Raw genomic sequence first — 15,241 nt, 5'->3', positions numbered from 1 at the left:
AGCAGCGAATGTGCAGCAGTTGCTCTGCCCCAATGAGCAGAGGACGCAGCAGCTCCCTCTCCTCTGTGGGTCTGTGGGGATGGCCCTTTCACAGTGCCGGCTGCGGAACTGAGTCTGACCCCCAGTCCAGGACTGTTGTGTAACCTCTATGATTTACACCCTTGCTAGTCATAGAAGAAAAAACGTTCATTCAGCTCCTATGTTGTTAGTTAGGTAACGCTAATCTGCATTTCTATTAGTAATACTTATAAATTCCATGATACGCAAGTAAGATAGTGGTTTAGCCAATTAGCAGAAGACACTAGAAGACCGCACCAGGGGGATATGAATTTGCCTGTAAGCAGCTCTGGCAAGTCAGAAAATACAAAGTTATTACTACTCTGTATGCACTTACACTCACATGCACACATACATATGTGCACAAATATATAAATATATATGAACTAGATTTCATATTTGCAGCAGGGATATAAAAGGAAATTACTTAACCACTCAGAAGCTCAAATTAAAGAAAAGCCACCAACAGATGCTCCATTCAAGTCTAAAAGTCATTAATATACCATGATCTGACTGCAGAAACGAGAAGGCGTTTGGTGGTAAGAAGGTCACTTGTCTTGTCCAGAAACCAACAGATGCGGGGGAAGCAGAGCAGGGATCTATGGGGGGGCGGTGGCAGGAGCAGCGCTGACAGGACACTTCCCCAAACACTGCCTCCTCTAAGATCACTGCTCGCTGAACTGCTGCGTCTGGCTTTGTACAAAATGTGGGAAGTGGAATTTGTACAAAGTGTAATTTGTGTGGTCAGTGTAATCCAAAAATAACCCAAAGCACCCGCAGAGTCTAAACTTATTTTTTTTTTATTTTCAGCAGTGAACCCATGCTCCATTAAGTAAGTCTTGTAGAGCATCACCTCACCTAGGAAAATCTAAGCTCATCATGTGGAACGCCCACCACCTTCCTTTCAATGCACATTCCTGAGAAATGACAGAACTACCCGGAGATCATATCCTGTGCATTTACACAACAGTCCTAGCAACTGAATAAGAGCTGCAAGGAAAATCAAGTCTTAGCTCTGAGGTTCATAACTCAAAAAATTAGGCAAAAGATATTGAGAATTCACAAAGAGATGCAATTTTCTGCCCAGCTGATGGCGAGTGAGTTTTTGCTAAACAGCATTGACCCAAATTTCTCTGTGCATCCAACTCCAGCACTGACGCTAGTTGTATTTTGCCAACAGCACTTTGTGATGATGTGAGATGACATTCATTTACTTATACTTGAAATCTGCTGAGACATTTAAAAGATGCAGGAGGAAGTCAAGAGTTTCCAGAGATGCTTTGGAGGCAAAGCTGGGTTAAACCTGTAAGAGTACAACACACTTTCTAATAAGGACCAGTAGTACATTCCCAGTATTTCAAATAAGGACAGAATACAGAAATAGCTAGGAAGAGTCAAATAAATAAGGCTGCTTTCCACTTTTATTCAATCTGAGGTTTGTGCATAAAGCCCACTTTCATCTATTGTTATTTAAAATGTGCACGTGGTTTCTTTTTTATATCTACGAACTTGCCTATTTATATCTATTTAAACTGCATATAGGGCATATATCCTTGGCTTTGGATCCTCTGTTAGGCAAAAAAGATCATGTCCTCTGAGCAGTACCTACAAAAGAGGAACCAATTGCCCACTGAGAACCACCTACTAGTACAAGACAAATGGCAGACCAAATGCCTCAGTGCTTATGTCCCCACAAATCCTTCAAGCCACATGTTGAGTTAGAAAATGGGGCTTGAACCTTTCCTTGAAGGTATCTGAGGCTGGAGTGGTGGGAGTCAGCCCAGCGAGGCCAAGGTGGGATATCTGGGTTGTGCAGGGGTCAAGGAGGAGCTGCTGCCCTGCAGCTAGGGCCCACCAAAACATCAGGATACTAAAGGGGCAGTACGGGGCAGAGAGGATGATGGGCTCCTGCCTCTGCCCTGGGGGTATCCCCGAGCAGCAGGGCACATGTCACTTCCGTGCTGTACCAGAAAGGCAACATGTGCTGGTAAGAGCTGAGCTAATTCAGCTTCTCCAGGGCCCCTCAGGGCAACACTCTTATGTGCACAAAGGTTTGGCACAAACAGGAGGCTTAGACACTGATAACTGAAAGCTTTTGGCCATCACTGCAACCTTTTTTTTTGTAGACTGCTATAGCACATTACTGTACCTGAAGCTCTGACTCCCCTGGGCATACTTGCTGAGACAGATGATGACTGTTACACTGTTGAGAGCAAAATATGCATACAGAGTTCTTAAATGCTAAGTAGGTATGTGTTTAAACTAGTTGATGATCAGGTTTTTTTTCCTTTTTCTTATTTCTCTGAGGCAATAACAGTCGGTACCAAATGTCATGCCATTAACCACATTCACAGACCTGAGCCAAACTTAATTAGAGAGATCCAGAAAAGCTCTGCTGAAGGACCTCAAGTTTTGGTTCAGGTTATTATAGAGAATATTTTTAAGTTAACACCCATTCTTGTACAGGAGAAAGACTCTACTCTTCCATCCAGCATAAAAGAGAATTTTTGTCAAACCTAGAGTCCCTAGAACATCTGTAACACGTAGTGTGTTCTGTGACAGAAAACCCTTACCCCAGTCATTCAAGGGAGAACCGTTTTTATCTTGTAAAGGCATCTTTATCTTATAAAGGGTAAAGCTTTTCTGATGCTTTCAAGCGTGATAAGCTGTCAGGATAGAAACCCAATTCTTTAATGAGTTCTTCAGTGGCTAGTCCAACAGATTCATGACCAGGACTCACTGGTGGTGCTATGACAAGACTAGGATATTCATTGTGAATATTCAGTAGGACTGCAAGAGATCTCATAATGCATTTGTTCAAAGAAGAGTACATTTATCTATAGGAGGAAAAACAAACAAGCTCATTACCTCTATGGACCCTGGATCTACTTTGACAATTTCTCCTGTGCTGTTGTCATTGCTAAGATTTGGTGGGCTGTGTGAAGGTAGCCTTCTCTCTTCCTTTAAGGCATGCTCCAAAAGTTTCTTATTCAAGATCCTGGCAGCATTTTCTGCAAGTGTGTACCCTGGAGGAGCAGATAAGTCCTGCCTGATACTTGTCACCTCAGTCCCTTCTTCCTTTTGCGTCTCTGTCCCCAACCGGAGAGGACTGGGTGATCTGCCACGGGCGTTTGTACATGGCTCCTGCAGTGGGCCCAGTTCTGGTCTAGGTTCTGCTGACCTGGAACGGCTGCTAGACCTGGGGGATTTTTGGAAGTTCTCATGAAAGATGGGAGTATGGTCAATAATGTTGAACAAACTGGAGAGGCCATCGTTGATAGTAGTGTGGACAGGACTCTCCCTTGTAGTAGTCGATCTAGCCCAAGCAGACTCACTGAATCCTTTCTGAGGTGTGCCAGGTGAAGTCCGGTTATTTGGCTGGTCTGATTTGGGAAGGATTTTCCTTTGCAACTTTGGAGAGCCATATTTTGGGGAGCAGCATGTGCGTTCAAACTTAGCCTGGACCTTTTCAATGACGGGGGTCACTTGCCTGCTTCTTAGGCTTCTGGATGGTGAAGAGACAGGCGTGGACCCCCCCTTTGGTGTCAGACACTTGTGTGGACTGCTGGTGATACTGCGCAGGGTTTCCGTCTGCAAGCCAACACTGATGGTCTGGGTGGTCTGTGTCCCTGTTGTTCTCATACCATTAGTTTGACATGCAGTGTCTTTAAACTGAGGCTCCGCTGAATTAGAGTTAGAGCGTATTGCGTTTCGGACAGAGAAAGCGACCTCTTTCATATCGTCACTCATGTTTTTGGACATCTCCAAGCTGTGCAAGGGTGAGGCAAAGCCCACAGTAGTGCAAATAGGACGTTCAATGGGATGAAGACCACTCTCCAGAAAATCCTTATGATGTTTGGCCAGGTCACAAGACCATCTTCCAAACATATCCGAGGAAGCACCTTTTGTCTCAGCGACATTCCCCATAGCTTTGGTCACAGAAAACAGGAGGCCTGGCTCAACCTGGTTCTTCCCTTCACTGCCAGCTATTACGGAGTTATCAAACCTACGGACCACTGGTGGGCTGTGAAAGACCCGAACTCCCATTTTTTCGGTTGCACTGTGACTCCTCATTGGCTGCTTCTGGCAGTGCTCTGGGCTGGTCATGGTGGTAGTTGTCATAGTGACACTAGTGGTAAGGTACCATGATGATGCCTGGAAGGGATCTGAAGGAGGATCATTCCCAGCCTTCCCAATTTCTGTCCTTTCTGCCCAGCCTTCTGCAGCCTTCTCGGTGGCCCCACTATGGTTCCTAGCATTACTGTAATCCCAGGTTTTGTTGAACTCCTCAATGTATTTCAGATCATCAGGAGACAGGGGAGGGGTTATGTCATCTTTGCTGCTGGATGAAGGCAAGTTTTTTTCTGGTAGAAATGGAGAAATATCCATCAGGCGCTGAAATTCTGACATGGAAGAAACAGACATCGCCCTGGAGAGGAGAACATGAGAGAGTCACTCATAGACTTGGAAACTCTCACAGAGCATCTTACTATCAGCAGCAAACTAACTCAGGAAACCCACCTTTCATTATCTGCTGATTTATAAAACCACTTTAGCCCCGTCTTTCATTAAAGTTTCCTTTTACTGTCTTTAAAACAGCTGTGAAGCACAAGCATTCCTCATGTGTCATTAGAACTACCAAATCGTTTATTAATGGCTCTTAATTTACTGCTTTCTCATAGATGACTGCTTGGCAAACGTCTGAAATATGGAGCAGTAGGATGCATTCCAGAAATACACCATTCACAGAAAATGAGTGCAACAATACAAGGCACACTTTTCAAAACAAGTGTGGAGTATTTCTGACTTGCTGGGAAATCAGCAAGTCCACTCCCACTCCTGAGATGCTGAGCAGCTGGTGCATAGTGATGTGGGACATCCAGCCTAGATGCTGTAACATTGAACTGGTGAGTTGACCTCGTGCTAAAATTCGACAAAAGGGAATAGCTATGCGATAATGCTGGTTTCTTGGCTTTCACTCATTTTCCTGGTTTGTACATATCACAAGCATTCAGCTGCTTCATTTTAAGAAAAAATCAAACAAAAGAAGAAGCTTTCTGAGTGGAGCTAGCTACTTAAAAATGCAGATGAGTGTAGATGAGCTTAATGAGATCACTCAAGCTGGGTGAGGATTCAGCAAGCAGTTGTTTTTATGTATCGGTGATCTGGAGGATACAGTAAAAGCACACTGTGAGTTTTTAATCAGGAGCACTAGCTTTGAAGTGGCTCTCCTATTTAGTTGCTCCTGTTTACATCAGGAGGCAATCTCAGAGAGTATGGGCTGGATTCTTTTGGGATGAACGTGAGCTGGAAGATGTTCTCCAGAAGCATTACTAATACATACTAGGGTTATGTGGGTGTTCAACCCATGAGATCAGATCAGAGTTAAATATCCTTGACATGCAGGGGCATTTCAGGTTCTCAGCACCCATTGTTTTCCTCTATGTATTGATGTTTACAGGCCTGCACTACTTGCTAAGGTAGGTGTAGCCTTTGGTGTAAACTGCAGCTTCATGCCATTTCATGCAGCTTGATCTTTGTGCACCACAGCTGAATGTGGCCCAAGTTCATCAGAGTAGAACAGGAGCATATTGAGACAAATCAATCCCTGGGTAAATCCCTTAATCTGGCTTGCAGGCTGCTTAGGTGGCAGCAGAGATGTGTCCTGGGTCTGTGGTTTGGGTGACAGAGAGGTATAGCACTGGCACCTGAGTATTCACCAGGTTTTTCCCTGTAAGTTTTACCCACCTTTGAAGATTTCCTTTGTGTGTTTCTTCCTCCTGAAGAAAACCAGAAACAAACAGGGTAAGTTATTTCTGAACCTGTTGGTGGCATTAGCTTGTGGGTATTTTGTCATTCACTTCCCATTAGTTGCACAAGGTATGTTTTGTCTCTAAATAGTGGCTGATTTTCACTCTAATAAGGGATCTTAAATCACCAATGGGAATATTCTTCCCTTTGTACAAAGGCAGCAGAACAGGCCATCCCATCAGGACAAGATTGCACAGAGGAAGCGTGAATGCCAAGTCTACAACAGCCTTGAACTTTTATAGTCCTGTGCAATGACAAATGGAAGTAAGCTGCAAGTGGCTTTTTTCCATAGGTAAATATATTGCTTTGTACCATATATTTGTGAATGAAAATTTACTCCGTGGAGATAATCTGCTTTCTGCCAGAGACATAGCTGTGCTCAAATAAAAGATAAATCGGGGTCCTTTGACATAAGATTTCATTACTTGTTCTCTAGGTGCCAACAAATGGCACCAGTTGAAATTCATTAAGCTAGCTATATTAAATGTGTGGGAAGACTATTACTTGTTTCATAAGGAAAATACCTACAGCCCGCTAATGGCATTAAGATGCTTTTATGGCAATTATTTCCCTCTGACAATTCCCATAATGAGTTGGTTTTTTTTTTAACAGTTACTTCTGAAGCAATTGCTCTACAGTTATTATTTATACTGTTTGCCTATATTTTTAATAAACTATAGGGAATATAAAATAGGATTGAGGAAAAAAAAAGATTATTAATACCTATCACTTCTATTTGACCTCAAATAATCAAGAACATTACCAACACAGAAGTGTATTTCAAATTGTGATTATTCAAAAAAAGCACTGCAAATACCTTTCTAGTATTTATCTAGAGTCAGAGGTTAAACAAGAAGCAAACTGTATTCACTCTGGTGTAAGTCAGGAATAATGTTGGTGGCTTCAGTGGAGTTACTGCAGAGTAAGTCTGATCTAACTTAACAGAGAATCTGGCTGAAGGCTGGATTGACTTCTACTGCAGTTAGTACCACAAAGAAAATACAGCAGAGAAGAACAGTTACAGGCTGCAGTTGCCTTTGTGCATCCTCAGTTAAGCTATTCATTAAACTCCAATCAGTCTCGCTTGAGCAAACCCTCTGAGGGGAAATGACTTTGCCCAGGTTTCACTAGAGCACGCTTTGAAGGAAAGAAGCTATGCAAATATCACCCAGGACCAAATTTTGCTGCCAGCACTTTTGTTAATGGTGGTAGTACCTGGAAAACAGAGAAGGGAAGCAAAGATTTGCCTTCTTAAATATCAGACTGAATTTGAAGGAAAGAAAATGGCAATCAAAACTGAGCAGAAGATATTTATCACTGATGCTGGTACCAACAGTCTTCACTGAGCACTTGGACATGTAAGAAATAAAAGCTAAAATAACAGATATGGGATCACACACTGCCAGCTGTACATTTATGACACTGGGGGAAGAAAATCTAACTGGAACCCTTAGGTACCTACAGCTACTTGAAATGTAAGAAAGGCAGTCACATTTCTTGCCTCTCTTAATCTCCTTTTTTTTTTTTCTCTTCTTCCTCTCACAGAACTTGATTTCCCAATCCTCTATCTGACTAACTATGCTATACAACTCAAAGAAATGCTTAGATCAAATTTTCACAGGTGCACATGTTCAAGTCAAGGCACACCAGTGAACTTGGTCTTGTAGGGAGCTTGAGATCTGACCTGTTGACAGACTTTTTTCCAGAGTAGTGAAACTTTCAAGTACACAGATACATTTTTGACTGGAAAGCATCTACTTCCCTATTCACTATAATGTGTACACTCAACCAATATTTATGTGCTTAGAGCACAAGCTGAGTGTCTAACCCACGTGCACAAATCTGAATTTTCAGGCAAGAAGAAAGTACTCAAAACTTGCACCAAGCCTGCTGGATAGTTTTAACTTCTGGCAGTCTCTGAATACTTCTTGTACTGTAACAGCCACGAACATTCAAAGAACAAAAGAAAATGAAGGAGATACCAGCGTTTTAAAGTTGTGGGTTTAATTTCACAGGAACCATTAGAGTGTAGAGGTGTGGTCAGTGTGAACATTCTCAGTGCCACTAGTATCAGATGCCAGTTCACAGGCTACTTTGTACTAGCATATGGGGACGGGACCTTGAGTTTCATTCAGCAACACTATAAACAAAACTGTGAAGACCTGGAACTGGTGAAAGTAAGCCTGCAGTGGTGCAGATTTTAGCAGGACACAGACTACCTTCACTATGACCAAACGGCATCTCTTAGTACTGTGTTTTACATCTTTATAGCTATACAGTGTGATCTCAGGGCAGGTGCTCATGAAGAATAACTTCATTTTTTTTAACATCTTATCTCACTCATGCTAATCTATTTAGAAGGCAACCACAGCAGAATAGCCAGAAGTGCCTCTCTACAGCACTTACTGCTTTACTAAAAAAATATAGCCCACATTTCTTCATATATATTTATCTATTTAAAGCTGGAAGAGATTTAAGAGCTTCTAAACCAGTATGTTTTGTCAAATATCGTTGTCATACATTATACAACAGCCACAAGGTGAGGTAATCTTCAGGGCTGTTAGCCTGGCTCCCAGTTTCTCAGGTAACTGACACTGGTCTAATCAGCTCATAACAAGGAATCAAATCCTGTCCATACCAAATTCACTACTGGGTAACTGTAAGCAGTGCCTGTGACACAGGATCTCATTTCCTATGGCAGGGATGCTGTACCAATTTTGAAACAAGCGATGACATGCTGGCTTGGTAAAAGGTAGAAGAGCACATACTTCCGTTAATCCAGTCAAGAATTTCTCCCGCTCCAGCTGCCGGGACCGGTGCTCATCAGACTCATCAGGAGAGTCAAGAGACAGCGACTCCAGGAAGAGGTTTTCTGTGGCGCTGCACCGATCGCTCTCCTTCAGCTTAGACAGTGACCGATCATCACACTGAATGGCGTCTGAATCAGAGTAGGATCTTGACCCCATCGGACGAGGCACATGGAGGTTCCCCTGGGTTGTAAATGGACGAAGGTTACTCTCCTTCTGGTCACACAGAAAACCACTTCCTCTTTGCAGGCTCACTTCTTTCTGAAGCTGGAGACAAGACAAATTAAAAGGAACGGCAATTACTTATGTTGTGTGTGGCTTGCTGCAGAACTCATCCTTGCCCAGAAGCCAGGCACCCGTGCCCTGGGGAGGCACGACAAGATCATCACCTGTCTCCAGGGACGCCATTTCTGCTGTACTGGTCCTTGGGCAAAGGGAGATGTCTCTAGGACTTTGATGCTATTACACACAGGATTTTGAGTGATTAAAAATGTGTGTACGTATAGCTTTGATTGTCTGCATTTATATGCGTATATATATACACAAGATAATGCATCTGTCTGTAATCTGATTTTTAAAAAAACAAATCAACACTGACTGTTATTTAAAAACAACTTTTATACAATATCCTAAAGCAACACAAGCAGAAGCTTAAGAAAGGGTGAGTGACTTGGAGTCTCATCAAATCAAATACATTTTTCTTCTGGTCAGCAGTACAAAAGTTACACTTTTATGTACATCATTTGTTTCCAGAGGTGAAACATTCCACTTGACAAAAGACAAAAGCTTTGTTTTATAGATGGGGTCTAGCCCTAATGCATGGCTAGAAAGTTGACTATTTGTACAGAATAGTATTGTCAAAGGGATGAATCAGGCATGCAAAGCACATGTGAGGAAAATGCATATGTATAAAAGGGCCATCAAAGCTATTAACCCTACACTTTACAAAAGCTGAGTGAGAAGAGGGTGAATAACTAGTGAAATTGCCAAACTTAAAATTTGATTATGTGATCAACTTCTGAAATCAGTCAGATTTTTACTTGATTCCGGTCCACAAAAAAGGGAATGCATCTTCAGCGTTTTGCTCATGATAAACAAAATCTGAAACAGTTTTATTAAAAGGTGCTAATTTAAGGTATCCTGTAAAGATTGGGGCTGGGAGGTATATCTCAAGAGATCCCAGAGCCTGTTCCTCAGTGTATGTGCAAGACTCAAAGCAAGGAGAAATGGTAATCCCATGTTTTCTGTATACATTTTTCCAATGGCAAGCCCTTCCAGATTTTCAGAGATCCTGTAAGGATAATGATCCTGGAATCTTTATGAGAAGACAATACAGATACTGGCTCACTCTGAATCTCAGAGAGCTGACAGGAGAATTAAAGCAGAAACACCAGCCTAACTTTTCAAGAGTGACTAAGGATTTTGAGCCCCTGTCTGTTTAAACACAACTTTTCATACAGGTGACTTTCCTGGTTTTAAAATTCACTAGTGTGCTCTGTCAAGAGTACAGGGAAGGAAGACTCCTTAAGGAAAAACAAGTGACAGTGTACTTAAGAAAAAACCCACAACTTTGAGTGCCGTAAAATGTAGGTCATCATGTTTTCTTGTATGCGAGCAGTATTCCCATAACATTCTAGAGTAAAATATTTTATATATTTTTTACATTGGTGTGAGCTCCCCCCTTATCATATATGTATTATTCAGGAGCTATGTGAAAGCAGATGGGAATAAAACATTAATATGAAGTCTGGCATGCCTGCTTCTACTATCTCTTAGATTCTGTTTTTCAAACATACTCACTGATGTAGTCTCTTCATCCTCTGTGTATTGCCGTACATGGAATACACACAGAAAAACCCTGGGGAGAAGGACTTCAGAGATGTACTAATTGTTTCCATATAAAGCAGGGCATGGCTGCAATCTAAGAGGATATTCAACTAAAAGTCTGCAAATATTTGGAAGCTTCCTGTCACACAGGGAAATGTTTGATTATAAGCAAAGATGGGGTTATGAAGTTCTGCAGGCAAGTAGCCAAGATTTCAAATACTATTTCTGATCATCTAGTCTTCTGAAATTAGCTTGATACAATATTTTTTACTTCCCCTATCTATTGCTAATTTTATATACAACTCTGTTGTACAGTAAATACTAGTTGAAGCCTAGAGGTTTCAGAATAATAACAAAAAAAAATCAACTCCACGACAAGTTAAGAACTGTTTTGTAGGCTCTCCCAAGAAGACAATGAAAGGCTATGTCAGGTTTAAAGAGAATTCAAGGCTAGGTAATATTAACAGGGATTTCTCTGTTTCTTCCTTCAGTGTGCCTCATTGCCAGGGAAGAGAAAAAACAGTCTTTTAACTAGATGAAGTCCCTCAAGTTATTGAAGATAGTATATCTATGAAGGTATGAAAGGCATGTAAAACAAGGGGATAGGTATGCTGTTATCACATTGGCAAGTGATAGCAGAGGTGTGCACAAATTCATATGACCAAGATCAGAAGTGCCTTTTGAATATTGAGTACTGATATCCATTACCAGTCAGAACTCTTCATGTTAACCCCAAGGTTCCTTTGCCAGAGGAAAAGAAGTCCAGACCAAATAGTCACAGCAGCTGCATCTTTGGTGGCTAATTCACAGATGAACAGACTTTTTTGGAAGGAAGCTGTATATCAAATCTTGAATAACCCCGTATGTGGGATTGAGTGTTTTACCACAAAGAGATGCACAGCTTTCAAATGAATGAATTGATGTGATCGTGTCTGTCCTGAGTAACTGAAACGAGGCAGGAAATGGCCTTTGACCTGGAGCTGATTTCTCATAAGTGGTCTTTTAGAGGGATTATGAACATTTTCCTTTCACTCCCTTGTGTACTCAAATTGTTTCGTAGCATGAGAAACACTGATGTAGCCAAGGAACCAAAATTGTTCCTCTGCTGCTTCTTAATGCAGTCTCTTGACTTTGGCCTGAGTGCACTAATGGTGCAACGTCTTATGCATGCAGCCAGCCATTGCTCACCCAAGATGACTCCTTACCTGCTCTATCCGCCTGAGCAGCTCCTTCTTCTGACGCTCCCATTCTCGCCGGTCTCTGTCAAGCCTGTCCAGCAGCTCTACCTTTTCACGGTTCCAGTTCTTCTCACTGTGCTGGATTTGCCAGCGGAGGTCCATCACCACACCATGACTCTCAGCCAGAAGCTTCTTGTGCTCCTCTCTTTCCCTTTTAAAAGCTCCCTTTGCATCAGAAGTGAGGCCTGTGTCACCTGAGGTGTTCTCACTCTTCCCTTTCAGCTGGCATTAAACCAAAACATTATTAGCACATTAAACTTTCTGTGGTAAAAGCCTGTGTCTGACAATGAATTTGAATTAAAGACAGCCCACAAAAGTCAATAGCAAAATTACAGCAATTCTTAGATCTTAGGATCTCAATAAATGATCAAGTACATTCAACTGGAAAAAAGTTTTAAAATCAAGACAGTGAAAACCAGAGTGAATAATTTCTTAAGCTCTACCAGCTGATGCTACGAGGGCATCAGTTACGATCTTTCTGAAGAGAGTGTGGGTACCAGCAATGAAGGAAACATGGAGATAAACTCCAGCCTCATCATAATCTCTGAGACAATTGCCAGGACAGCGTCCTCAGCCACTGCTCTGCTTTTGTGCTTTCACTCAGTGCACTCGAAATCTAAAGAGAGCACATCCATCTACTGAAGACACTTTTCCCAGAACAACCCTCAACAACAGTCTTCTTGTACAGCTCCTCACACCTTCCAGCAAAAGAAGGTGTTAGCAGCAGAAGGAGATGTACCAAGATCATCCCCCCATCGCTGTAGGTTCTGGTGTCTGAACTGATTTCTAGGGCCGTTAGCTGATGCTTCCCTCCTTCATCTCATGCTCAGGGTTCAGCTTGATCAGATCAGAAGAGCTGGCCCAAGGCAACAGATTCACAGGAAAGTGTAGGCTTGATGAGGTGTCTGGAGATGTCTAGTTCCTGCCAACAGGGTTTGCTGAGACTAGATTGGGTTATGCAAGACATGTTCACTTGGATCCTGGCAAACCTTGCACAACCTCTCTGTTCAACCTGGGCCACTGCTAGACTGTTCTCAGAGTTAAAAAAGTGCTCAGTGGTTTTGTGTAAGTTCAAGTGAGTGAAGGATTTATCCTTGAAGCCCGACCTATTGCTGACATCTCAGTAGACATGTGAGTGACTCAGAATGGGGTACATATCCATCCCCTGGCTCTGCAGGTGAACTGGAGCGAAAAGCAGTGAAAGCTCATTTCTGCCTCTGAAGTCAGAATTGTTCTCAAAAAGGAGTGGCAGTAGGTCTTCTGGGAGACACCACCTTCATCTTGCTCTCTGTGGAAAATAAGCCCCAACCTTCTGAGCAAAGAGAAGTTCAGACTGGATTCAGGAGTGAAGCTTACTAGTCTCTGAAACAGCCTCCCCACATAAATGGCTGAAAGGTCATTGCTTGAGCCATTTAGAATTGTACTGAGCTGCATCCTCTTACAGCCACTTGCATTGACAGGGAAATCTTAAAACACCTGTGTCCTCTATCACAAATTTCAAAATTTCAGCTGTTTTCAAATAACCAACCAACTGACCAACAAACCAACCCCCCCCAAAATTATGAGAAAACAGGACTCTATTTTAACAAAGCTGACATGACACTATCTTTCTCACACTCATCTTGTCTTTGCAGTGAAATTTGTGGGACCCACAGCGACATGTGAGAGGCTGTCCTGCACACAACCGCATGGCTTGGTGGCAAGATTGGTGGTGCTGTGGGGCAGAAACGCAGAACATCCCAGGAGACACCTCTGTGCTGCAGATCCATGATGGGAGACACCATCCTGGGGAGCAGAGCTCTTCAAGAATCTAGAAAGCTTGCTGCTTTCCTACTCACTACCCCAGCATGCTGACTGCCCACATGTTAGTTCAGCAATATGTACAAATACCCCGGCCAGTTTCCAAACTCACTGCTAACTTCAGGCAATGGCCTCATGCCCCTTGCTGCATCCTTCCTCTGTCCATCCAAAAGTACCCAGCTCCATTTCATGGTGCTGTGGGAGTCAACATTTGTTCTGCAGCCAGGGTCAGCAATGGTGGCAGCCATTCTTCTAGGTTTGTTTGCTTTCATTTTACTATTCTGTGTCTCCTGTCTCAGGTTGCAAGTTCCTGCTGGGTTTACTAAGCAGCTGTGACAATAAGTAATAGTGAATTTCAGGAGTGTCACTGCAGAGGTGAGATTAGCCAAAATAATAAGGGATTAATAAAGTAAAATTCATAGTTTCCTTACACCTAAGCCTGACAGAGGGCTATTAAGACTTGTTCTTTATGATATAAGCAAGTCATCTTAAAGGACCTTTGATGCCCCTGCACATTTCTCATCTTGCAATAAGAGCTCTTGGGGGGGGTTGCTCTGGGGTAAATCTGCCTCTGTTTTGACAAAACAGCTCCAATCATGGAGGACAGGTCCACTGGTGGCTCCTTAGTGTGAAAGTCTAGATGTGACTTTCCTAAACCTGCTAACTGCTAAGGGTGGCCAGGTGCCTCTCCAGGTGCACCACAGCTTCCACTCTGCCCATGCGTCCTGAAGTTGGACCATTGGTCAGAGTCCTAGTGAGGGTCTGTGTCCTTATACGCCAGTCCTCAAAGCATACACAGGGTTTGGCCTCTCATACTAACTCCCTCCTTTTTCCAAACTTTTCTTAGTTCCCAGAATAATGGGGTTTTCACTTTTTCAGCTGGAGGCTGAAAACTACTGGGATTCCTTATTGGCTCAGCATTATCACAATCCCATACTTAGGAGCTATCTCATTATTTCTTACCTTAAAAGCAATGCCTAGGGATCCTTCTGCCAAATAAGATGTACATGCACTTCTGACTGCCAAGACTTTTATTTTTCATTATATATGCAGTACTAAAAAGCAGGCAACAGTACATTGCCACCTCTGATATGCAGTGCTTTTGTATCAAGTGTTTTCTTTCATTTTTTTCCTTTCTTCCCTATATGAGAGTTGAAGCATCAAAATGCAAAACCATTGCCAGTGACTATTAATCAGAAATTGACTCCCTTGAGGAAAATGCTCCTGTTAACTGACCCACTGCTTCTTAAAAAAAGTGGAAAACAGCAGCAGTGAAGACAATAGCGGAGACTAGAAAGGCCTTGATTCTCTGTTAGCTTGTCAGAGGGTTGGAAGCTCTGTACAAAACCTATGGTGGGAGCTCTGTACAGCCCACTGCTCCATCACTACCGACCAAAATAACAAAATGACAGCATGAGAGGTCCTCCTACCCACACCAACCTGACAGACTTGGCTATTTAGTTAAAGCTGTTGTTATGCCACATGATGGGTAAGGAATAGCAAAGGATGTTAACATGACTATATGCGATGCTGGTATTTTACACCTGGTTTTATTGTGGAACAGAAATGTGGGGAATTTGCTAAAGAAGGCAGTTTTATGCCTTAAATATTGATCACTTTCATTCTTTTCATTTGCTTGAAAATATGGAAAAAATAACATCTATGACTCAGTAATGACTGTATGTTATATATTATTACTAG

General features: G+C 42.4%; 1 protein-coding gene across 1 annotated transcript in view; it reads right to left on the bottom strand.

Annotated features, from left to right (window-relative positions):
* The window catches only part of MTCL1 (microtubule crosslinking factor 1), a 92,444-nt gene that overhangs the window by 5,045 nt on the left and 72,158 nt on the right, over window positions 1-15,241 (bottom strand). Inside the window, exons 11-14 of the mRNA XM_009878370.1 lie at window positions 11,708-11,962; window positions 8,637-8,942; window positions 5,806-5,837; window positions 2,926-4,486 (exon numbers count right to left, since the gene is read on the bottom strand). Coding sequence (XP_009876672.1) covers window positions 2,926-4,486; window positions 5,806-5,837; window positions 8,637-8,942; window positions 11,708-11,962 — 2,154 coding nt within the window. The remainder of the gene's footprint in view (window positions 1-2,925; window positions 4,487-5,805; window positions 5,838-8,636; window positions 8,943-11,707; window positions 11,963-15,241) is intronic.

Source organism: Apaloderma vittatum, unplaced genomic scaffold (genome assembly GCF_000703405.1).
Source record: "Apaloderma vittatum isolate BGI_N311 unplaced genomic scaffold, ASM70340v1 scaffold1470, whole genome shotgun sequence".
NCBI classification, from domain to species: Eukaryota; Metazoa; Chordata; class Aves; order Trogoniformes; family Trogonidae; genus Apaloderma; species Apaloderma vittatum.
The sequence above is the reverse complement of the archived record's forward strand: the minus strand, read 5'-3'. Positions and strand labels throughout refer to the sequence as shown.